The 25,395-nt window shown below is 45.1% G+C and overlaps 1 protein-coding gene across 3 annotated transcripts in view; it reads left to right on the top strand.

Moving 5' to 3' along the window:
• The window catches only part of AKAP13 (A-kinase anchoring protein 13), a 226,398-nt gene that overhangs the window by 46,696 nt on the left and 154,307 nt on the right, over nucleotides 1-25,395 (top strand). For all 3 annotated transcript variants that reach the window (XM_037053671.1, XM_037053672.1, XM_037053670.1), the window contains exon 2: nucleotides 11,982-12,025. In XM_037053671.1, coding sequence (XP_036909566.1) covers nucleotides 11,993-12,025 — 33 coding nt within the window. In that variant the 5' untranslated portion in view covers nucleotides 11,982-11,992. The remainder of the gene's footprint in view (nucleotides 1-11,981; nucleotides 12,026-25,395) is intronic.

Below are 25,395 nucleotides of genomic sequence, written 5' to 3'. Positions count from 1 at the left end.
ATTTGATGAAAAACTGCCTTTGTAATCATTCTTTCAAAACCATTTTCAATGAGTTAATCAAGGCAGGAGAAACTGCTGACCATGATTTTTAAAAATCTAGTAGTCTATTTTGAACTCAGGTGATCTCATCTTACCCATTATGTTAGTCTTGTCACACATTGTGTGTGTTTTGCGAAGCACTATGTCTGAGTTGAACGTGAATTGTCTTTGTTAATAGCCGAGTAGAATAAGCCACAGCTCTTGTCAATCACCATTTTCTTTTCTTTTTTTTTTTTTACCATTTTCAAAATGCGTATGAACGTCCTCCTCTTCCTCTACTCTGTGTGCGCTTCGGAGGGCGGGTTTGGGCTCCTGTAGCACCAGCTGGGGCGAGGTGGAGAAAGGGACTGTTTCATTGAAGATAATGTCTCAAAATTCCTGTGACAAAATAACTATTTTAACCGTTGAAAACATGGAAACATTTCTTTGTTTCTAACGCCTCTTCTGCCTGCCACTTCGGAGGATAATCGGATACTGCTTTGTCCGGTAATGTGTCCAGAGGGGGGGCTGAGTGTTGCTGCGGTAATTCCTAACAGAGTGGCCACTCCAGGCCCTGGGCTTCGTCCAGGTGAGGTCATCCAGCTTGGGAATGTCCACATTTCTGCCTGTATTTAGTCTTTCCACATGATTTGTAGTTACTTGGGTTAATCCATTGGGCTGCTTGCTTTTTGGAGGACGAAGGACCTATAAAGGCTTGAATTTGGCAGTCTCTTTACCGGATATCTATTTTAACCCCGGCTGAAGTTAATTTACATAAAGCCCAGCTGTGTGTGACTTTTTCTAAACTTAAAGTCTCTTGTTCGTATAACCGTAGGGGTAAGAGTGTCAGCACTCACTGAAGTTACGGCCTTGCTCTGCCGCGTCGCACCTCCTGGCAGCCTGCAGTTCCGTTTCCTTTGGATAACAGGATGCAGCTGGGAGGCAAAATTCTCACCTGTGGACGAGCCGCCATTTGGAGTTTTCTTCTCCGCATAGGTCTTTGCAAAGCAGCAGAAACCATTTTCGCAGGAAACCACAAGCCTGTGTGGAAGGAGAATTGAAATAACAGGTGCCTGGGTTCCTCTTCCCAGAGGCAGCAGCCATCGCCGGCGAGCCTGAGCACGGTGCTGAGCAGCTCTCCGCCTTTCCCTCTGCTCGGAGACTGTCCAGTCAGGTGCCCCTGCGTCCCCCACGCTGGTTCCGGTTCCAGCTCTCTGGCCCACTCAGCACATTGAGCAGGCTGGGTTCTTAACACTTGGCAGGATCCGTACCGCCTTTAACAAGCTACTAGATAGATTAAACTTCTGGTACTAGACTGACCTCAGACATGTTGATTTCGATTTTAATAGCTATGGATCCTTTGCCGTCAGATGGGACAGAAAAGTGCTGGTTATTTTGTGTCTGCTGTGCATATCAGTCAGGTATTTCTTCAGAATTTACTGGGTGCTCAGATGCTCCAGCAGGAGCAGCAGGGGTGTGGGGTCCACCCCTTAGAGACATCTGCAGCGTGGTGGACTAAAATAAACAAGGAGAAAAGGCAGGCACAGAAATAAAAAAGAGGAAAAAATGTAATACATTATGTGACTTATTGCGGGTTGTGTGGGTTAGGCTGTCAGCAGTAATCCTAATACCAGAATCAGCAAGGGCAGACAGCATTGTCATGAACCTGGGGGGTGAGGGCAGGACTGAGCATAGTGCCTGCAGCTCGTGTGCAGAAGCTGGATGGAAGGTGCCGGAAGGGAGCGGCGCGCCAGTAGTGCTGCACAGATGATGCCCTGAGCGCTGGGCACGGACAGCAGAGGGGGCGTGGGGAGCCTGGGTGGCTTCTGAGAATTTGCCCGGGTTATAGGGCACATTTGAGAGGGCACCATCTCTGGGCGGGTGGGGTCTGCATTTCCCTTATCAGTGCCCTTTCTTTAGAATCAGGGGCCGCACAGCAGCGAGGATGGTGCAGGGGACGGGGCAGTGGAATGTGATAGAAGGTCAGTGCTCCTACCAGGCAATAAGAACAGGAACTTACCGAGTATTTTCTTATTGCCTACCAATGGTTTACACGCATCTTTTGTTCTTTTTCTCACCTGTTTTACGGGTGGGAATAAAGCTTGGCACTTAAGTAACCTGTCCCAGCAATGCAGTCGGTGGCAACTGAAATCCAAGTCTGTGTCCTTCTCAGGATTACATTGCCGTTTTCATTTTTATCTTTACGTTTTTCTGCTAAGGCTTGTTAGGAATTCGTACATGCTGGAGGTTATGTGGATGACAAGCGGCATGAGGACTCTGCAGTCGTCTGCTCCTCCGGTATCTTCGTTACTCATCAGCGTGGCCTGCAGAGAGTGGTGTAAAATAAATGCAATCCTGAATTTTTCACAGGGGAGAGGCGTCAGGCTTAGTCTCCAAGAGGCACATGTGCATCTCTGGGTGTAGGAGCATCCGGGGTGCAGGGCTCCTCCGTTCAGCTCGGGAGGTTGGAAGCTCTAGAAAGACTAAGATGGGTGAATGTGTCCCCAACACTGTAACCACATTTTATTTTTAAGCCTTTTTCTCTCCCTGTCCTGCCTCGTGGCAGATCTCAGTGCCATCTCCTAGACCTTCCTCAGGGAAGCAGGTTGGTATCCCCCAAAGAGCCTCTCTCAAAGGTGGTTCACTACCGTGGTGGCCGAGGGGGAGCCACAGAATGTAAACAGCACTTAGGAAGGTTGAGTCAGAGGTGCCCGTGGAGCATGGGCAGATTTTCTCAAGCTGATAAGGCCCTGGCACTGGAGTCTGCAAGCAGAGGCAGGCCGACTGGCAGTGAGTCCGGCTTGAGGAAGAAGGGTGCTGGGGGCACCGCTGAGACCCCTTCTCATTCTAAAGTTCGGTGGCTGATGGGATCTGGTCAGCGTGTAGGGTGCGGACCCCAGGGCCTGTGGAAGTTGATTGGGAAGCCATTCTTCCCTCTCAGTACCTCAGGGGAGCTGCAATGGGGTCCCCGCTGGCCTTACTGTTTGTAACACACAGCAGACCCATTGCTCTCTCTGGGTTTGAGTTCAGGCTGCGTGATTGCAGACGTCTTCCAGTGCAACCTGTCGTGAATCTTTGAACCTGCATTTGGGAGTGAACAAAAATTTGAGCTGAGCTTCAAAAAATGAAAAAGCAGAGATTGGTTGAGCATTGCCTTAGCCGTTGTTTGGCTGAGATTTCTTTAGGGTAGATCTGTACACAGTGGTTTGTCTATTTTCTCCTGTCTTCCTCCTTTGCCTTCTAAGGCCACGCAGCTTTGAGGTATGTGAATTCACAGGGGTGCCTCTCCCGACTCCTCTCCCGTTGTCTCCGCTGGCCCTTCTCATTCTTTTGTATAGATCTTAACAATTGGCAGTTGGGGGGGGGGGTGCAGTTAGAGGCTTGGGGGGATTGAGCATAAAGGAAAAATGACTCATGGACATGGACAACAGTGTGGTGCTTGCAGGGGGAAAGGGGGCGTAAGAGGTTAAGTGGAAACGGAAAAAACCCAATGAAAAAACTTAACACAGATGGCTCACGGTGCTGTGCTGTCTCCTGGCATGCTGTCCCTCCTGCATCGTGCTTCTCTTCTTGTGTCCACTTGGCGGAACTTGCCTTGGGGGTGGCCTCTTCCAGTAAGCTCTCTCCAGGCCTCCGCCTTCCAGAGAGTTTATTGCTCCTTCCTGATTCCTGTAAAAGTTTTATCATTCTATTTATCACACTATAACATAACTATCCGTTTACATGTGTGTGTTCCTTATTAAGTTGGTAGGTGCCAGGTAGTATTTATCCCTGAAGCTCAGCAACTAGCCGTGTCCATACAATATTCTTGGGGCTCAGAGGCATGAGGTTACCTAGTGTGAGGCAGATACTGTGCCCATGGGTGAAGGGGAAGAGGCCCCGGACACAAAAAAGGCTGTGTTCTCTCCCGTTTCAAAGTCAGCTCTAAGATGAGTGTGAGAACGTCAGGTTTCTGATTTTTAAATTATAATAAAATTTTCTCTCAATTATCACGAGAAGAGTTCTGATTTTTTTATTCCCCGATAATTATTTTGATTATCTGTGTGTGTATGTTCGCTCTAAATTTAGGATTGTTCTGCCTATTGAGTAACCCGCACTGATAAAAAATAGAGAGTGAATGTGATGGTTAGTGTTGTTTTGTTGTGTTCTTTTCACTTCACTTTACTGTGCGTGTTGTCCTGTGCGGGACTCTTCATTCTCTTCCTGTCCTGCCCACCTGCCGGAGGCCCCCTCCCTGTCTTACCCGACTTGTGACCAGTGCTTTGCTTTTTTCTTGGTGATTCGTGAGTGCCGTGTCATGTAATCCTGAGACAGAGCAGGACTGTACCGTCAGAGAAACGAGACATGTCATGGGTCTCAGCACCCTCGTTCCCTAGAGCGTGGGCCCTGTTCCAAAGCAGAAACATCGTCGGGTCTGCTCTTCTGACGCGGAGGCGTGGCGGGGGAGGGGGAGGAATCGCCACTACTTAACGGGGGCTCCAGATGATGCGCAGGTGCACCAGGGTTTGAGAATCATGCTAATGCTTCGTTATTAACTAATGCAGTGTTTGGACCGTTGTTCTCTACCTTTATTTCATAACCATAAACTTAATCCTGCAATCCAGCTAGACTTGGAGAAGGCAAGGAAAAGATAGAACCCAGTGAACTTCGGCGACAGCCTGAAGACGATAGAATGTCCCGGCAGATGGGGGTCAGGGGGTGTGCTCCTGAGCTACCCAGGGAATGGTCTGGTGGTTAAGGTAGAACATAGGTCAGATTTATTGAGGTGGTCCGCAGTCAACGGCCGTGATTTTCTCGCTGGTCCTGTCATTCCTGGGCCCAGAGCGCTCTGTGGCCGTCACAACATCCACGCCATCCTTCAGCTGGCTGAAGACCCCCTGCTTGTCTTGGCAATGTGGGCGAAAAACTGGCTGGGCAGCTGTGTTGGGTACAGTGTCTGCCATGGACAGATGCCGGGCCCCGTGCGCTTCAGGGTGAAAATCTCATCATCAAAATGTCTTCCCTTAGATGGACTTGCCGCCCGTGCCATTGTGTGCTGTGTGAAGTCACCACCCTGGTACGTGAGTCCTGGAGCAATTCTGTGACAGCAGGAACCGTTATAACCAAATCTTTTCTCCCCGGTGCTCAGAGCACGCATGCACGTTTTCTGTTGTCTTTGGAAGTTTGTCTGCAAACGGCTTGAAGGAGGTGTGCCCCAAGGGCCTGCCCTTGGCAATGATGTCGGACACAATGGGGGTTACGGTGGTTGGGCCTGGGAAGCTCAGGTGTGGCTGCGTCTGCAAGGCCTCGTGAATGCAGAAGGAGTCAGACATTCGTGAGGCTTCTGCACGGTTCCTCAGTCCCTTACTTGGGAAGTACTTGGTACATGTAGTCTCACCCTTTCTGTAGAACCTGACCAGGAAAGCCTGTTTGCCCTTGGACCCTGCTTCTTCTTCTGTGGTTCAGAATTCCCTGCTCCCATCCCCAACCACTACCTAACATGTGTACGGCCACCAGCCCAGGCCTCTCAGGAATGAAGGAGTCTGTGATTTCCTTGGAGGAACTGCCGAACACCGACTGTTGTACAAGAATTCAGAATATGCATTGTCATTTTCATGTCAGCCCGCACCCCAAGTGTTTGTGGGTTTCGAAGGATGTACTGCAGTGCGGTCCTAGCAGGGTCCCCGGTCGTGGGAATCTGATGGAGCACAGTCTGCCAAGCTGGTATCCTGTAGGTAAAATTTTTCTGCTTATGTTTGGCTGGATCCCAAACAGCTGCACTCCTTGTATTGAGACTCGGGTTGGGGGGGGGTGGTGGATTGCATACCTTTTTTTTTTTTTTTTTGCACATTTGGAAACTTCCCTGTTGTGGATGAGAAACACCATGTCCACTGAAGTGATCAGTTTGTCAGACCTGGACAGCTGGTTCTTAGGACATGGGTGGAGATTGCCAAGCTGACAGGTTGAGAGAGTTTGCAGTTTGCAGTATGATTACCTGGTACAGTGTTGGGAGCCTGTGATTCCGCCCCAAACCATGGACTTGCCATTAATTGTGGAGTTCCTGTCGAAGTCTTCTCTAGTATAAAATGTGGGTATGGCCAAAGAATGGTGAGTTTGGGACAGGCATTTTTGTTTTAATGGCCTTTATTTTATTAGCTTTGGAGGCCATTAATTGTGTATTTGGCTCGCACATGTAGGGAAAAAATGTCTTTTTACTCATTTTTAGTTCAGTTGTGATGCATTGAATGGCTGAGGACTTAAAACAGATGTGCTGTGCATAATCTTTTCTTCCTGATTACAGAAGTCCTATCTGTTCATTGTTTGAATAGTTGTGATTAAGAAACCGATAATTTGGGGATGGAAAATTCCTTGTAATTCCCAGAAATATGTATGCTTAACATTTTGGTATTTGTTCCTTCAGATTCTTGTCTGTGATTATTTTGTTATATATTTGAATTGTATTTTACCCACCAAGGTAATTTTAGGACAGAAATACGTCTCTGGTGTAAGGCCTGAGGCCTTTCATTTAACCATTTATGGTTTTCAGTGTATTTTATTTGATAGTCCCCACTGAGACCCAGAAGCTCTGCAAGGGAGAAACTGTGGTTTCTACTCCATGCCTGGCCATGCACTTAAGCATTTCCCTTGGATTATCTCTTAGTTTTTCGCCAACTTCACAGCATAGGCAGGAGTTACTGTCTCTTTATGTGCATGAAGAGGAAGAGGCAGGCAAGTTAAGTGACTTGCTCAAAGTTAATCAGTGAGGAACTTGGGATGCCCACCCATTTAAATAGATTTCTTGTCTAGAGAATATGGTGTGTTACCTCATGCCTTTCCTGCATTGAGAAGTGTTTTTTGATGGAAAATAAATTTTTTTGAGATGTGTACACCTGTTGAATGAGGACACACTGCTTCTTTGACTTAAGTAGTTTACTTTTGTTTTTTTTTTTTAAGATTTTATTCATTTGTTTTCAGAGAGAAGGGAAGGGAAGGAGAGAAACATCAATGTGAGAGAGAAACATTGCTCGGTTGCCTTTTTTACACCCCTGACCTGAGACTGAACCTGCAACCCAGGTATGTTCCCTGATTGGGAATAGAACCGGCAACCTTTTGCTTCGTGGGATGATGCCCAACCAACTAAGCCACATTGGTCAGGGCTAGGTAGCTNACACACTGCTTCTTTGACTTAAGTAGTTTACTTTTGTTTTTTTTTTTTAAGATTTTATTCATTTGTTTTCAGAGAGAAGGGAAGGGAAGGAGAGAAACATCAATGTGAGAGAGAAACATTGCTTGGTTGCCTTTTTTACACCCCTGACCTGAGACTGAACCTGCAACCCAGGTATGTTCCCTGATTGGGAATAGAACCGGCAACCTTTTGCTTTGTGGGATGATGCCCAACCAACTAAGCCACATTGGTCAGGGCTAGGTAGCTTGTTAGTTTTTGACCAGAAGTTGGTATTCCATGACCCGGTGGCTGAATCTAGCCTCATATCCTTTTTGTAAATAAAGTTTTTATTAGAACATGGCCACACCCATTCATTTACATATTGCAAAAGACTACCTGACCTGCAAAACCTGAAATTAATTACCTTCTGGCTCTTTACAGAAAATGTTTGTTGACCCCTGCTGTGGACACCAATTTTTATTTAGGTGTGTAATTTTTTTTCAGATGCTTTAGTGGTTGGAAGTGCTTTCTTCTCCCAAACCAGTCAAACTTCCCTATCACTTCATCCCTAAGTTTTTGTGTGATGCTGTGTAGTGAATACATTTCTACATAGTCCTTTGCAGATAGTGTGAATTATAAAAAAGTTCCAAAACTTTGCTACTGCTAATCTTTGTGAAACACTGCACACTCAGTGCTGGCTGGTTCTGGCCCATTGCACTCTATGAAAATAGGCCAGTGATAGTTGATATTAAAGTATGGGAAGAGATTATAGCCAGTCTTTGCTTCTCTAAGCAGCAGTACCCTGAGGCTTCTTACACATGGGCGTTGTGGGGGAATGTAGATTTATGTGGCCGTGATAGTTGCATTCAAGTTGGGTGAGTCTTGCTCTGGACAGTGTGGGTCAGTTGGTTGGAGCATCATCCTGTAATGGGGAAGGTTGCAGGTTCGATTCCCAGTCAGGGCACATACCTGGGTTGAGGGTTCGATCCGGGTCCAGGCATGCACCATCCCCAGTCCAGGCGCATATGGACGCAACCAATTGATGTTTCTCTCTCCCATCAGTGTTTCTCTCTCTCCTTTCCTCTCTGTGTAAAAGCATTAATAATGATAAAAAAGTACTTGGGTGAGAGTAAAAACAAAGAAAAGGAAGAAACATTTTTTAAAGATTGGATGAAAGACTTGACATCAAGTGAATTTGTCGTTTTTATACAACAGTAAGCTATTCAACTTGTTTTCTTTCAGCAGTTTGAAAAATGGAAAATGCGGGAAGAATAAAAATACTTAATTACTGTGATTGTTACTGGTTCACATCCCTCAGATTTATGACTCCTCAGAACTGTAGCTGGTTACTACTGAATGACAGATTTATTCTTCAAAAGAATTTAAAAAAACATTTCATTTATTTATTCTTAGAGAGAAGGAGAGAGGGAAAGAGAGGGAAAGAAACATCGATGTGCGAGAGAAACATTGATCGGCTACTCCTTGCACACCCTCAACTGGGGGCCTGGCCTGCAACCCAGGCTTGTGCCCTGACTGGGAATCAAACCGGCGACCTCTCCATTTGCAGGATGACGCCCGACCTACTGAGCCACACCAGTCAGGGTGATAGATTTATTCTTTCAACAGCTTGCATTGCCAGCACAACAATGACCTGTCCCCTTGACCAGTATGGGAGGGCAGGCACATTGTCATTCCTGTCTAATCCTGGTATTGGAACAACTTGCCTGGGTTTACAGGGGTTGCTATTCCAAACCGATCAGGTGGCATCACCTTTCCTTAGGGCCACTTGAGTTTCATCAGCTCTTTTGTACAAATGCAATGGGAGCCACTCAGAGAAGTTGATGTTTGTGGTCCCCACACACAAAGTCGTCTTAACTTTCCTGGCAAATGGAGAAACATCAGAAGACCAGTAAGTCACGAGTATGTCTCCATAGATTTCTCCAATCCTTACGGGGATTACCAAGGTTTTAATTCATGTTTCAGTTTCCACTAATATTTCTTCTGCTTGTGATGACAAGAATACTTAAGTTAGTTCAGGCCAATTGGTTCATAAATTTATGGATTTTTTTTTCAATCCTTTGTCCCAGGCGAGTCTGAACAGGACCCAGAAAGCCGATTAAAAGGCCGGTGTGCTCGCTGAGCTTAATTTCAAATTAAATGGATTTTAATGCAGCGGGAAAGTACTCAAGTGCTTCAATCTCTGTTTTTAATCTATGCTTGAATCTAATGGACTGGAAATACTTATTTTCCTTCTACAAGAGTTGGTTATTGCTACATTTCTTAAGCTTGACATTCATTGTGGATGTCTGTAGGTGACTTTAACAACTAAGGATACAAAATTACTAGATGAAGGCAGACGGGAAGGAAAGAGAGCACTGAGCCAGGAAGTCTGTTACAGTGTGTGGGGTGGACCAGAGAATGACCTGGGGCGGGCGCGAAGGTGGTCTGTCTGTCACTGGGCGGGGGAAGCCCCCTGGCCGGGGCATCCTCCTGCCTTTGTCTGGCTGCTCACATTGAAGCCCATTTGTCATTGGAGGTCAGTGGTATAGGAGCCGTGGTTATGGTTGTTTTTTTTTTTTTCTCCTAAGTATGTTAACTACTTTTTTAGGTGAGTCTTAATCTCGGACATAAACATCCTAACCGTTAAACTTGAAGACCTGTGAAAATTTTAAAATTGAGAGGATTTTATTCTTTGAATTATGCGCTGTCCCTAAGGGATTGCCCTTTATTCTAAACATTTGGTCATTGAGAACCTATTTATTCTGTTTGGATTTCAGTGAATTGTTAGTGCTATTTTGTGATCTGGTAGAACACAAAGTACGGGATTTTATCTATTTTTTTTGCACATATGAATTATTGTACATTTCTGTACTGTTTATATTCCTGGTTAGTATGTGCTTTAATTTAATTCACTTACCTCTTACAGATGGGTAAGGCATTTCTTTAGATCAAATTATAATGAAATCACTTGGGTCTGCTTTTCTGACTCATAAAGATGGAAACAGCTTATTCTCAAGTTTAGGGTGTTTGGCAAGGACCTGCCCGTGTGCAGCCCACGATTCTGGACCGTAATGTTTGAGCTTAGATGAGCCACAAAGTCAAACTTTAAAGATCATGCTATTCTTAATATGCAGGAATGTATTATACAGTCTTGGAAGTTTACTTTAGAGTTCTTCGTAAGACTTTTGTGAGAATTCAGTGAGTGAAAGTAATGATAGGGAATCTAGATCTTAATTTTAATTTAATTTATTTATTTTTGTTGTTGCTGTTGCATTTACTTCACTAAGACTTACATGTTTTGAGAGTGTGAACAGGGCTTTTTCAACCACAACACCCGATTTCTGAGCTGTAGGAGACCTGCCTGTGCTTTGCAGTCACACACTGTTTTCCAGTTTGCTGCAGAGGTCCCTTGTTTCCCAGCTCTGTTCCTGGCCTTTTCACCTCCGGAAATTCTCTCGATGCCCATCCCTTTGCCTTGTCTCAGACTCTGCGTACCTTGGGGGAGTTCTCACAGTGTTTTTGCCCCTGTCTGGTAATGGGTAAGAGCCCCATGCACCTCAGAGGCCCTTCTCTGAACCCTTCTATCCGGACCACGGCTTTTGTTGGGCTGTGGGGCTGTATACCCAGGAATGGCCACTTGTGCTTTGCAGATGATTCTGTCAGTTTCCCAGCTCTGCCTCAGGTCTGTTAAGGGCCACTGTAGTGCATTTCTGAAAGACCCCATTAAGTTTAGATCAGTCAGAGCTTTCCTAACAAAGTAGGAGGGATCACAATACCTGGTATCAAAACAGCCTGGTACTGGCATAAAAACAGGCACATAGACCAATGGAACAGAATAGAGAACCCAGAAATAAACCCAACTCTCTCCAGTCAATTAATATTTGACAAATGGGTCAGTAACATAAAATGCGGTAAAGATAGCCTCTTCAACAAATGGTGTTGGGAGAACTGGACAGCTACATGCAAAAAAATGAAACTTGAGCACCAACTTACATTATACACCAAAATAAATTTGAGGTGGATAAAAGACTTAAATTATAAGCTGTGACGCCATTAATTTTAATTTTAAAGAGGCCAACAATTTGAAGCCGTTGGAAGCCCGCCGTAACTTCCCTGTCCTGAGAGCAGAGCAGAGGAGGAGAGAGCCCCAGTGGTCTGCTGCCACCCTCGTTCCTTTCTTCTTCTTTCTTTTTTATTTATTGATTTGCGTGAGAGAGGAAGGGAGAGAGGGAGAAACATCAACTTGTTGTTCCACTCATCTGTATATTCATTGGTGGATTCTTGTATGTGCCTTGACCAGGGATTGAACCCAGGACTTTGGCATATTGGAGTGATGCTCTAACCAACTGAACTATCTGACCAGGTTTTTTCTTTTTTTAAATAACACTTGCCACCCTCTTTTCCCCGTGCTCCCTGGTGGGGCCAGGAGCAACATTGGGTGATGAGCATGAGGGATTATGCAAAAGCCTAACTGAACATATACTGTTTTTACTGCAGTGATAAACTGCTTTTAATATCCTGTTGGTTGTTGGAACGGCTTTGTTAACAGTGAGATGTTTTTTCTTTATCATTTTTTCAATTGGAAAAATTTTCTCCCCGCTTGAAAAGATTGAATCTGGGCTACAAGGAGTTTGGCAACCTTTGACCTTCGTGCCTTACCAAACCTCTCAGGGAAGCTGGCTGCGTATGCAGTGATCTCAGACTTCTGATCGTGCTCAGGCAGCCATGCTTGGCATCTAGGGCTTTAGGTGGTTTTTATATTTTCGGTGGTAACTTTTGATTTTATTCTTACTTATTTCTTCTCCCTTTTGTTTTTCAGTGTCCTGGGTCATGAAACTTAATCCACAGCAAGCTCCACTATATGTGAGTAAATCATGAAATTTCTTTTCATTTTGTACTTCCCTGTCCTGTTTACTTGGTAAAATAAATGCCAGGATACTGTCATGTTATTATCAGAGGAATTTTTAACCACATACACATGAATTTATTGGCATAACAAACTTCAGAAATTGAATTTGAGTAGTAAATATTGTGACTAATATGCACATGGTTCTGAGCTGAGTACAAATAATATAATACCTGCAGGACTGCGAGATGAACTAGTTAGGGTGATGACATGCACATGTAAAGCAATTGCATTGCTCTGCAAAATCATTTTGTGGCTTCTTTTACTCACGGTGCATTTCTGTAAAGGTAGTGTGATCGATCTGCCTCCTGCCTATGTGCATTACCCTGTGTTGCAGCTAGGTGGTGCTCTGTCACTGACTCTAGGAGTCTGAGAGAAAGCTGGTGTATCATCAGACGTCTGGAGAGTCACAGGGACTTACGCTGTTTTGATGAAGAAAAGTAACTGTTAAGTGACAGTAATTGGGTGAGGTGTTTAATTCTCTGCTCTTAGAGAAAAAATGTAATACACAAAAAAACAGAGTGTGTTGAAGTTTTTCTTTCAGTTTATATTTTGAACCTGCTAAGGGTGAGTATCATCAGCAAGAACAATTATTAGTAAATAAGGAAAAACAACTGGATCCTGAGAAATATTACCGCCCCCACAAATCTCATAGCACTTAATGATAGATACTTGCATAAAATCTTTTTTAAAAATAAGTAACCCAAGTTTAATTTTCTTTTTCACATGTTTTAAACTTTTTAAATGTCTTCCTCTGAATAAGTTCAGATTTACAGAAAAGTTGCAGGAGTACAACTCACCTCTGTCCTCTCTTATTAACATTTAGTCACATTAGGTTATCATTTTCTGTATTACATATTTTTGAATTGCTTGAAAGTTGCAGACATCATACTCTGTTCCCTTAAATATTTCAGCATATGTTTCCTAAGAACTAGGACATTTTTCTTTCATAACCACAGCACAGTGAGCAAAAACAGAAATTCTAACATTGAAGTAATGCTCTTACATAATGTAAGCCCATATCCAAATTTCGGTGATTATCCCCATAATGTCCTTTATAACATCCTCCTCTCACCCTGTCCCCAATCCATGATTTAATCCACGACTCCACATTGTATTTATGTCTGTTTAGTTTCTTACTCAGTAGTTCCTCTGCTTCTCTGTCTTTTATCATATTGACTGTTTGGGAATATTGTTTGGGAACTGTTTGGCCAGTTACTTTGTAGCAGTTTCGGTTCATAGGATGTTTTCTCCTAATTTTGGCAGGAATGCTACATAAACGATGCCCTTATTGGTGCACTGTATTGATCCATTGGTTATTGTGGTGTCGCTTCCGCACAGTTGAATTTATCTGTTCCCGAGGCAGTGGACCTTCAAAGGAGATGCTGTGATTGTTCACTTCCCCTCTTCTGTGCTTAAACTTCAGATTTCAAGTAACGTTTCTGGTTTGGAAGTACCTCTCATGCATTGGATTTTCCTAACATGGGACACTGTCCTTCTCTCTAAGGTGTGCCCTTGAATAAAAGCGAAGGGGCCAATGTGAGCAGAGAGCACATTGTGAGTGATTCGTTGCCTGAGGTTTGAACAGAATGTTGTCTCTGCCCTTGTGGGCACATACAGGGTTTTTGAGCAAATGTAATTCTTAACTAAGTGGGTGCAGCCATAACACGGAACATAGTAGTCACTCAGTGAACATTTGTTGAGTGAATGAATGAAATACAGTTTAGACAAGGCTATATAAAATATTAGTAAGCTGACCTTCTTTCTTATTAATAGAACAGCTGCTTTTCTTAAAGGTGCTTGTTTGTTGCCCAGGTTTCTTTATTAATTACTGTGTGTGGGCCCAGCATAGTTAGTGGTGCCATCTCTGTGATTGCAGGTGTTGCTGACAAGGAAATACATGTGATAATAATGTCTTTGTTGTGCATGGGAAGCTTCCCCTTTACAGTTGTAAGGAAATCCATACAGCATGTCTGATTGAGTTCTGCCGTTCAGCTAACCAGTCTCTTACCTCGTCATCAGCAGATTGAAAAGTCGCACTAGAAAGAGTGCCTGTTATCTCTTGAGTCCCGAGGTACTGCCTCTAGTCCTGATGGGACTTACGGTCACAGCCACTTGTTTATGTGACAGCCAGTATGTTTTTGTGAACACAGTCCGTGTGCCCTTTGGCTCCGTACCCCTTCTCACTGTCAAGATAAAAGCGCAGACTTTTCCCCGAAGGGGCAGGGGATGAGGACTGCTGTTGGATGATAAAAGGAAAAGCCAGGCACATGAAACAAATGTTGGTATTTATTTATAAAGCAAACAAAATAGGCCCTGCACCACCCACACACTAAGCTCTACTGACCTAGCAACCTACCAACTGGACACTAGCAACAGTAAACAAATCCTCCCCCGGACGAACAGCTGAAAAGGAAGCAAGATTTTTAAACTTCCGAAGGAAGGGGTGGGGAAGGAAGAGGAAAGGGTCTTTGGATGCCTCTTATGTTAGGCTCCAGGCTTATTCTAGAAGAGATCGTAGAGTCCCCAGCCTGGAGCTCTATAAGGTACAATACGTGTCAAGAATAAAGAGACCTGGATTAATTCCATACTTCACATGCCGGAGGCAGCCCTTCCTTTCTCCTGTCATCGTTGTCCTGGAGGAAGAGTTGTGATGGTGTGCCCAACCGAGTGTCCCACTGTCAGGCCTATGCGTGGGAACAGTTTGATGGGTCATGGGAACCCCTGTGTTTTCCGGGTGGTTGAGCCCAGTCTTCTGGGTGTGTGAAGAGTGTGGAGGGATTTGCTTAAAGTTTCATGGGGGTTGTGATAGATCTGGTCAGGTAGCAGAATCTGTGAATAAAGAGCTTAGCCAATGTTAGCAGGCAGCAGGTTGTTACTTGGCTTGGAGACTCAATAAATGAGGTGAGTAACTGGAAGATAGTAGCAAAGGGAGGATTGGAAGAAGAAGGGGACATCTGAAAAGATGACAGTGATCTCCTGTTTCAGAATAGTCAACAGGTAAAATGTCTTTATGGATTGTAGACACATTGGAGAATAGTTACAGTTGAATGCAATCCATGTCTTGTGGGAAAAGGAGTCAAAAATAAATTGTATATTGTTTTTTGCATGTGTGTGCATGTGAGTTTTTCAATTTTTTTCTTTGCTTAATCCCTTCACCTTTTCCACCCAGTCCCCCAACCCTCCTCCCCTCTGACAGCTGTCAGTCTGTTTTCTTTATCTATGAGTCTGTTTCTATTTTGTTTGTTAGTTTATTTTGTTCATTAGCTTCCACATATAAGTGAAGTTGTATGGTACTTGTTTTTCTCTGACTGGCTTATTTCACTTATCATAATGTTCTCCATGTCCATCCATGCTGTTGCAAAAGGTGAGGTTTTGTACCATGGCTTTTTTATCCACTCATCTACTGATGGGCTCTTGGGCTACTTCCAAATCTTGGCTATTGAAAATAACACTGCAGCCCTGGCTGGTGTAGCTCAGTGGATTGAGCGCGGGCCTGCGAACCAGATGATTGCGGTTCGATTCCCAGTCAGGGCACATGCCTGGGTTGCAGGCCAGGTCCCTGCAGGGGCCAGTTCCCAGCAGGGGATGCACAAGAACAACCATACATGGATGTTTCTCTTCCTTTCTCCTTTCCTTCCCCTCTAAAGATAAATAAATAAAATATTAAAAAAAAGAAAATAACACTGCAGTGAGTATAGGGATGCATAGTTTTTTAATTTTTTTAAATCTTTTTTTAAAGATTTTATGTATTTATCTTTAGAGAGGAAGAGAAGGGGAGAAGGAGAGAAATATTAATGTATGGTTGCTTCTCTTGAGTCCCCTGCTGGGAACTGGCCTGCAACCCAGGCATGTGCCCTGACTGGGAATCGAACCGTGGCCGTGTGGTTTGCAGGCCCGTGCTCAATCCACTGAGCTACACCAGCCAGGGCGATGCATAGTTTTTTAAAATTTGTGTTTCCGGTTTCTTCGGATATATTCCCAGGAGTGGAATCGCTGGGTCAAATGTTGGTTGTTTTAAGCCACTAAGTTTTGGGGACAATTTGTTATATTAAGCATTTGGTAACTAATGCGTATATGTGTAGGGAGAGGGAGCTGTTTTTACATCTGTCCCCACATGTTAGATTGTTCACTGTGCATAAATTCATCACCCCATAAAATAAGACACATACAATGCCTGTCATGGCCCAGTAACAGAAAAGCATTTTTCCTGCACATCACAGTTGCTGCAGCTCTGAGATGCTTTTCTGTATTAGAAGGATGTTCTTTCCTGGTTTCAGAGTGTTCCGTGGGCACCGGGCACTTGGTGGCTAATGATACTCCAGAGCAGGTGGCCGTGGCTGACACTGAGAAGGTTTATATTGCTGATGGTTTGCTCAGATGTCCATAAGAATATGCTGAAAGAGAGAAAACTTGGGTTGCATGTTCCAGATTCTTCAGGGGTACATTTGTTTTCGGAGTCCCCAAGATTTGTAGGCCGCTGAACCCATCTCTAGGTCTCGCTCTGGGAAGCCAAAAGTCATTTTCCCTTACGTTTTATCATTCTTCTTAAGAAATGCGTTTCCGTAGCTGGAGTTGAAATAACCTGGCTAGGCCTCCTGCTTGGCTGTTAGGCTTACACGTGGCTCTCCGAAAGAGAGCTTTATCAGCCTGCCGATCTCTTAAATGAATTACCTGCCATTGCCTTAACAATACTTGTCTGGTGGGTGAGCTCCAACAGTTTGTAGACCGGTGGCTCTTTCCAGCCAGATCTGCAGACTATGTTTAAACAAGGACGCTGGCTCGCTAGTGCCAAAAGAAATAAGGAAGTCAAGTGTTCCTCAATTGAGCTTTTGATGATTTTATAAACCAAGAACTTCAGTTTCTTTTTGTTGGACTTTTTAATCAGTCTCCAGAAATGTGTCTGGAGGAAATGCTTTGCAGCGGCGGGTAGCATTCCCTTATCTTTCCTTGGTATTTTCAGAGCAGATGAGGATCCAGCGATCGGGGCCTGTCTGCAGGATGCTTTTACAGTACCTGGTATTTCTCCAGCATCTGAAAAATTCTGGGAAGCGGAGTTGGAGTTACCACTTCGTTTGGTCCTAGAGAAGTCTTTTACCATCCCAGGGAGACCAGAATGTAATACTCTAGTGCCGTTACTTCATTCGATAAGCATTTGTGAAATACCTGTTAAGCCAATGGAAGATCTGTTCTTCAAGGACTAGGTTCTGTCTTTCACAGGGGCTCAGATGCAGGGGATGTTCATTGACAGCACACGCAGTACATGTTCAAGAGCGAGGTGAGCTATATGTATATAGTCAGCGGAGGTCCATAGCAGAGCGAGAAATGAGGTATCAGTTGAAAAGACTGGGAAGCCTGCAGGGAAGACGGAGCCTCTACTGGCCTGGATAGGCCGGCTGTGGAGGGACCAAAGAGTAGAGTGAAAGAAGCGATTCCAGCCTTTGAGGTAAAGCAGGGGTGTGTGTTATCGGGGATGGTGAGGGATTTGGCTTGACGCAAAGGACACTTCACCCTGGAGAATACTTGGAGATGGGATTATACAGAGAGAGTTGCTCTGGTCATGACAATAGTCACTAGCCACAGTGAGTATTTAAATCACTTAAAATGAACTCACGTAAAAATTCAGTTTCTCTATCGCAATGGGCTTAGTTGCCACACATGGCTAGTGGCTACAATTTTAGTGCAGATATAGACAGTTTTCATCATGGCAGAAAGTTCTGTTGGCCAACACTGATATAGGGAATATGGGGTGTTACACAGTAGGGTGGAGAGCAACTGGGGAACTGTTGACCATGCAGAATAGTGAAGGGTGGCCCTCCTTACCCGAAGGACGTTGGTGGAGAGGTGGAGAGTAGAGAAGGCGCAGTGAGGGACTGCCGCGTGCGCGGGCCTGTTACCGCACTGCTCCAGCGTGCCGAGTGGGAGGTGAGAGTGACGAAGCTGTCCCACAGGGAGAGCACAGGGGTTCTGTCTGAGGGGACGTCGGGAAGCATCAGAGCGCCTCAGGGGTGACCACTGAGGGTGCTAATACAGAGGCAGAGGGGTGTGGTGCCAGTAGGGGGAAGTATGTAGGAGAAGGAGCTGCCCAGGAAGCCTGGGGAGAATGATNAGTAGAGAAGGCGCAGTGAGGGACTGCCGCGTGCGCGGGCCTGTTACCGCACTGCTCCAGCGTGCCGAGTGGGAGGTGAGAGTGACGAAGCTGTCCCACAGGGAGAGCACAGGGGTTCTGTCTGAGGGGACGTCGGGAAGCATCAGAGCGCCTCAGGGGTGACCACTGAGGGTGCTAATACAGAGGCAGAGGGGTGTGGTGCCAGTAGGGGGAAGTATGTAGAGGAAGGAGCTGCCCGGGAAGCCTGGGGAGAATGATTCCGTTTCCACGGCAACTTCAGAGCTGGTAGTGGGCGTACAGGGAAGGGTAATAGCAGGGTAAAAGGGTAAAGGGTAAAACCCATTGCACAGGTGGTGGGTAGAAACTTAACAGGTGTCTTTAAAGAGATCCGTCTCCTTTATTTTGACACAGTGTGAAAGCATATAAACATCATGTTGTGTGGCTTCCTCTTCTGTCTTCTGCATATCGTTACACTTGTGTTCACGGCTCTTTCCCTTGTTCCCTTCCCTTAGAAACAGGAGAGGGACTGCTGGGTACTGAGTACCTTCCACATCGGGTGACTTTGCCCGCGTTATCTCATCACCCTTGTGCGGCCCGTGTTGTAGAGGAAGGAGCAGAACAGCAGAGGTGAAGCAGCGATTGGGACTGCAACACCCACCCCCCCCCCCCCGCCCCCGCTGTTTCTCTCCAATCTCTGCGGGAAGGATGGTTTCACTGTCAGTTCCTGGAGTTGACAGCGCCCTCTCTTAACCTGGTAACTTGAAGCCTGATGCTTACGTCACACATTTAGCAGGTGTCTTCAGCATTGAACTCCACTTGCCATTCCTTCTCCAAACCTAAAACTATAGATCCCATAAAAATTGTATGCTCACAGCAGTAATTGGTGTGTGGGGTGACCTGACTCCCAACTGGATCGTCCTAGAAATGCTGGTTCCCAGAGCGTGGCCCCTAACCAGCAGCAGGAGCATCACTCGGAACTTGTTAGGGGTGAAAAATTTCAGGCCCCTGAACCAGTGCCTGGGGTTAGGGCCCAACCAGCCCTTTTTTAATAATCCCTTCAGCTGATTCCTGACGCACCCTAAAGGTGAAGCGTGAACCAAATGGAGAAAAGGGATTGTTTTGAAAGACCCTTTCCTGTGCGTTGAATTGGAGCAGTTGGGTAGACACAGGGCGTTCAGCGTGGCTGACTCTCAACCCTTCAGTGGAGGGTTACTGGGGAGATACGTGGGAAATTGTACCCATTACCTAGGGTGTTATTTCAAAAGAACAGGCCTGGGACTTCTTTTTTAAGGCTGGACTTCTGAGTGAATCATTACCAGGTTATTGACTAGAGGTAGTAGCAAGATGTGTACAGTTGAACCCAGGCCTGGTTCTCTCTCTATTAGGAAGTGGTCATGATTTGCAATTGTCAGTGAAGGGAGCTAATGCCTCTTGCATGTTTCACACTATTTTTTATGTCATTTAAGATTTCTCACGAGTTCTTCCTCGAGTTATCAGGAGTAATTAAATCCAGACCTGCTCTGTAGTTAGTTACTTAGCACAGGCCATGACGCAGGTGGAACCCATAAGAGCGCTAGGGTTTTGGAGTGAGGTTGTAGGCAGACCGGCTTTTGTAATGTGTTTTTGCCCAGCATAAATAAGAACATTTTGAAGCCAGCAATTGGGAGGTTAAAACTGTCGCCACGGGCCCCAGGGTGAGTGAGTGGGGGCTTCGGGTCACCTTGTTCCGGCTCTGCGTGGGATGTGTGCCAGCAGCCTCCGGTCACGTGAGACAGGTTTCCCCTCCCTCCTTCGCTCTGACACACCATAACCTCGCCCCAACACACACACACGCACGCGCGCGCGCTCACACACACACAGAGAACGAGAGAACCGTTGGTCTTACAGGATTCATTTTCTGTCCCTTGTCTCTGAGGAGCCGGTCCTGAACCTTGGCCTCCAGGGGAATCCCTCCTCCCTCCGTGCCCCAAGCTGTCCGCACAGCCTTCACTGTAGTACCTCAGACACTTCACGAGTGGGCTTTTGTTTGCACGCCTTTTCCCATTGACTGTACAGTGTGTATCTTGAGGGTAAGAGACTTCATACTTGAATTGTTTTAATGGCTTTCTTTTCCATTTCACCTTCTATCGTAGCACATCAGGTGCTCAGTGTGTTTGATTGAATAGAGTTGAAGCTGCTGTTGAGGGAAGGCCCACGGCCCATGCGAGAATGGTTATAAATAAGTGTCTGATTGGCCAAAGATGAGAGCTTTTGGGTAAGATTTATACCCCCAAGGGAAGGCCACTGTAAATCGTGAGTCAAGGGAGGAAACCACACAGGGGCTTTGTGACCTGGAACCAGTGGCGGAAGTTGCTTTGCCTTGACCTGTGAGATGGGGACTGTAGGAAAATTTGGGACTGATACTTGGTAAAAAACAAAAACAAAAACTGAATTTCAGCCCAGATCGTTTAATACTTCTGAGTTGTGTATGGTCTGTATACTTAGAACTTTCCGTGTTTGCTTCTTTCTCTATTAACCTCATTTTATTGTTCTATGAATTAGTAGGAATTGTTTTCTTCCTTTAGATGGGGAAACTGAAACAGCAATATTTATAAAGTTCTAGTCTGTTCATTGTAAGACTAAAGATTTTCATTGTCTTCTGTGGAATTTGCTGTGTCATTTGAGATGAGACTGTTCAGTAGGTTCATAAATTCAGCCACTGAATCTGTAACGCAGAAATCCATACTGGCTCCATCCAAATAGAACATGAAGAATATATGTAGAAATCACATTTTCTGAAAGGTACGCTGATTTATTGATTAATGGACTAGTGTTGGACATCTTCAGTGCTTTTTCTCATTCCTACACATTTCTTCTCCAGAGCTTCTGCTTGTTTCCTTTTATGTGGGGAGTGTAAGGTCCCTGTCCTTAGTGCAGAAAACGTCATCCGTACTCTCAAGAGTTGTGCGGGGTTGTTCGCTCCTTTTTAAAGTGAGAGAGAGCTCATGGCCCTCGCGCATCCTCGGAGCCCTTCATGAAGCTCTGTGTTCGGATTAAGTGCTGACCCCGTGTGATACACGGAGCATCTGGCAGCCGGGGTGGAATTCTCAGCTGTCTCCCTTTGTTATGTCCACAGAAGGAAATGCGCGTTTTATCGTACTACTCAGGCAATGTTACATTCCTTTTTAGGTCCATGGGATGGACCCACCAATCTGATGGTGGGCTCGTTTGCTATCATTCCTGTCATCTGTCATCGTCTCGCACGGGTTACAGCCCAGGGGCAATCTTACCCTACCCTCTGAATATGAGTCTCCTCTCGGTCACCTTACACATCTTTAAATTCTGCTGAACTAATTCAGATTGGCTGACGCTGTCTAGTTCGTCCTAGCGCCTGTGGGGAGGGAAAGGATCGCGGCAGCGTGATGTTAAGAAGCTGTTTCTGTGGTGTCTTTCCTGCCAGGAGCTTCCTCCGCAGATTCCCATTTTCCAGATCTCTTTGAAATGGGCTTATTTTATCCTTGACACAGAGAATGATTATCGGTTGTTCATATTTTAGTTAAGTCTGAGAATTAAAAGTGGATTTTCTCCTTCCCCTGGAACCAAAAATGGGCTTGAAAATGTTCATTTCCTAGTCAGTTCCCCAGGGGCAGGGTGTGATGCTGTAGGTCGGGGACCACACCGTGAGACCCTGTGTAGAGCAGAGGCCGGGACTCAGGGGTCCGGTGGACGTGGGGCTGCCTTCTGGAGCTAGCACCCAGCCAGCTGTGGGGGCCCGAGACCCTCCGTCGGTAAAATTCAGAGGAATAATACCTATTGTAGAGGTTTTTTGTGAGGACCCTCTGTGATACGAAAACGACCACATCTAGCATGTGTTGAGTACTTACTAAGCACAGAGGCACGTGGGAAGAGCCTCTCGTGTGTCCCCTCCCCCACCTGGCAGCAGCCAGGTCCTGCTGTGGTTGTCACCCCGTGTCCCTGCCCTTCCCTGTCCCTGTGGGAGAAGACTAGGAAGTGAGCAATGTGCTGTAGATAAGACTTTCATAGAGCTAGTTTATTCCTTTTTTTAAAAAATGGACACTTTAATGGGAACACTTTAAAAACACTGGATTTTGATGTGGAACGATTTTATCAGCAGTGCTGGATGGAAAAAAATTTTACTGTGCTCCGAAACTATAGTTCTGCTCCTTACCCTTAGGGTTTTTAAGTACTGCGGATTGTTTAATGCCAGCGTGGCTATTTGCTATTAGTTAGAAAGGTTAGCCAGCTTTAAGAAAGCTGTGTAATTAACCTTAAAAACTAATCAGTTTTTAACCCTTTTTCCATCTGTTATGACTGCTTTTCAGAGTTTCCTAAGGCCAGTCTTGCCATCTTGTGAAAATTCTTCATGCATATTTAAGTGAAACCAAAACATAGTAAGATGTGTTACTTTATTCAGCTTTGTTTGAGAAATAACACGTTTTACTCTTAAGAGACTTTAAGGAAAGTAAAGACATGGAAATTCTGAAATGTGGGATATTTTAATTTACCTGGGGATGCATGGGAATATTTATTTTGTGCCTGTTGTTTGCTAGGTACTTGACCTACCTTATTAAAACACCAGTACTTTTATGTGGTTGTTCAGGGATTCAGTGGCAACCCCCCGGGGGGTCCCCCCAATTGGGGGCCAGGTGGCCACTCAGGAAGGGAAGGCATTGTCTTGTGTCATGCTTTCCTGTCCTGCCGTCACCGTCACCGCCAGTCGTCACCGCCAGTCGGGTGAGAGGAGGATGTGACAGGTGAAGGGAGCAGCGTGGCCACACAGTGAGGCTGGTAGTAAAAGTGAGGCTTAACCACCGTGGTGTGTCCCCGAGCCATCCAGGCTGTGGTGTATCCCCGAGCCATCTAGGCCGTGGTGTGCTGCCTTAGTGAGTGGTGTGGGCCTGAGGAGGCTCCTCAAGGGGGCGGAGGCTGGAGAGAGAAGCAAGGGCTCTGCTGTGGAGGGCCGTTTTTGCAGCGCATTGAAGGGACGTGCTCAGGAGTTAGGATGGTGCCCTGTCATCCATCCCAGAAGTTCAGGGCAGCAACTTCCATTGTTTTTTAGAAAGTCTTCTGTTGCTTCCTAGTGCGGGGGTGGGGGGGGGTGGGGGTGGGGGGGGGCGCAGGGGGCGGCTAACCTAGAAGCCTGCAGAGCCAATTTCAGGAATGATATTTAGAGGAAAGCCAAGGGAGCTGACCGAGGAAGCTAGGTGAATAAGTGCAAAATGAGTGAGAACAGAACCCCGTTTCAACCAGCTGTTCTCTGGGAGGGGAGAGAGGGGAGAGAGATTGATGTATTTAATCACTTCTAATTCTTTCATGAAATTCTTATCAAGAATTAATAAAAATTGTCCGGCCAACATGGCTCAGTGGGTTGGGCATCAGCCTGCAAACTGAAAAGTCACCAGTTTGATTCCTGGTCAGGGTACATGCCTGGGTTGCGGGTTCGGTCTCCAGTTGGGGCATATTTGTAAGGTAGCCAATCCATATTTCTTTCTCACATTGATATTTCTGTCCTTCTGTTTCTCTCTCCTTTATACTCTCTCTTACACTCCCTCCCTTGCATTCTCATTTGAAACTTTAAAATAAAAAATAAAATCTCTCTACAATAAAAAAATAAAAATTAAAAAAAATAAAAATGATATGTTCTCCACATTTGCACCAAATATCTGGTCTGGTCCTGATAGCAAAGGGGAGACTGTCCCTTTAAGTGTTGACCTAATTATTCTAGCAGTTCCAGACAGTTGTGAAACATTTGTGGGAGGGAGTGGCTGTTTTTTTTTTTTTTTTAAAGCCACCAGCCAACACCCTCCAACCAATTTAGTTTGCTTAACAAGAATACAGCGACAAGGTCAAAAAGCTTAGACTCTTAGGATTTTTAAAAACTTCTTTTTAAAGGAACTTTTCCTTTAAGGACGCAATAAATTAAATGATTTCCAAACTTTTTGTAATTTGATTCCTTTTCCAGCTGAAGTTTCAAGATTCTTCCCCATTAGGGAGAATGGTCTCTAAAACCACATAGAACTCATCAGATTTCTGAGCGCCATCTGCTGGTTTTATTTTAAGGGACCGAATAGGTGGTGCTTGGAAATCTTTAAGAATTTGCATATATCTTAATGTTACAGCATGATGAAGCTGGAAGGCAATATAAATTTTGATTATTGTTAGTGATAGTGTTTAAAATAATCATTTTGCATTATCATTGGGGAAGGTGGTGCTTTGGGCTGGCTCATTGACAGGAGATTACAAATGAAGAAGGCAGGTTAGGGGTGTTATTGTCCCAGGTCTCGGGCAGATTAGCCTGATTGAAATAAAAGGTAACTTGACATACTACCTATTTTCTGACATGGAAAGCAACTGGTCTGTGTATGTGGAATAGATTTAGTTTATACGAAGGACCAAGACATTTCTCGTGCATTTCTGTTCATGTTAACTGAGCTACTTTGGGGCATCTTTTAAAGAAAGCTTTATGAGAAGGACTTTGCTAGACAGTCTGGAGAGCTGGTTTTATTGAGGGGAGCAAAGATTATCTGAATATTTTTCCTGACTAATTAAGGGAGAGACCACCCTATCTCAAACAACCTACCACGCCTACTTCAGACACACTTTAACCCTTTTACTCTGTCTTATTCTGTGTAACAGAACTTTTCCCTTGGTGCTACTTTTTGTAATTTGATTGTCTTACCTGGTAAAAGATAAGCTGTGTGAAGGCCAGGAGCCTGGTCTCTTTCATGTTTATTACCTCATTCTTACCAGTGCTTGACACATGTGTGATGATCAGTAAGAACTATATTAACAATTTTGTTTTGCCATCCAAGTGAGTTATTGGTGGTTATTTTCAGGTCTGTAGCTATTAAGTGACTGATCTGATCTTATTTCTGAGCCCATGGTTTTTTCTGTATCACTATCCTATGGGGTGGCAAATACTCCATCAGTGAGTAGCATGCTGCATTTAAGAAACAGTGGGTGCTGAGTAACAGCGAATGACTGTGTATGTGGGGTGTGCACGCACACATAGCCACCCTTACATACTTTGTAATGGTGTTAAGTGGCCAGAAAAACCAAGGTACTCCGAGAACCATCCAAGCTACTTCATACAAGAAGGGATATTAAAAAAACAAAACAAAAGAACTGAGCAGCCTTGTCCAGTGATTTGGGGCTTGGGATTTATTTTTTTGCTTCTGGTCAGCCTTCTGTTTTCTAGCATAACGGCAACAGCCATCA

This window comes from Sturnira hondurensis, unplaced genomic scaffold (genome assembly GCF_014824575.4).
Source record: "Sturnira hondurensis isolate 20B ecotype Veracruz unplaced genomic scaffold, ASM1482457v3 Scaffold0007865, whole genome shotgun sequence".
Classification (NCBI taxonomy): domain Eukaryota; kingdom Metazoa; phylum Chordata; class Mammalia; order Chiroptera; family Phyllostomidae; genus Sturnira; species Sturnira hondurensis.
Note: the sequence above shows the minus strand (reverse complement) of the source record. Positions and strands in the feature narration are given on the sequence as shown.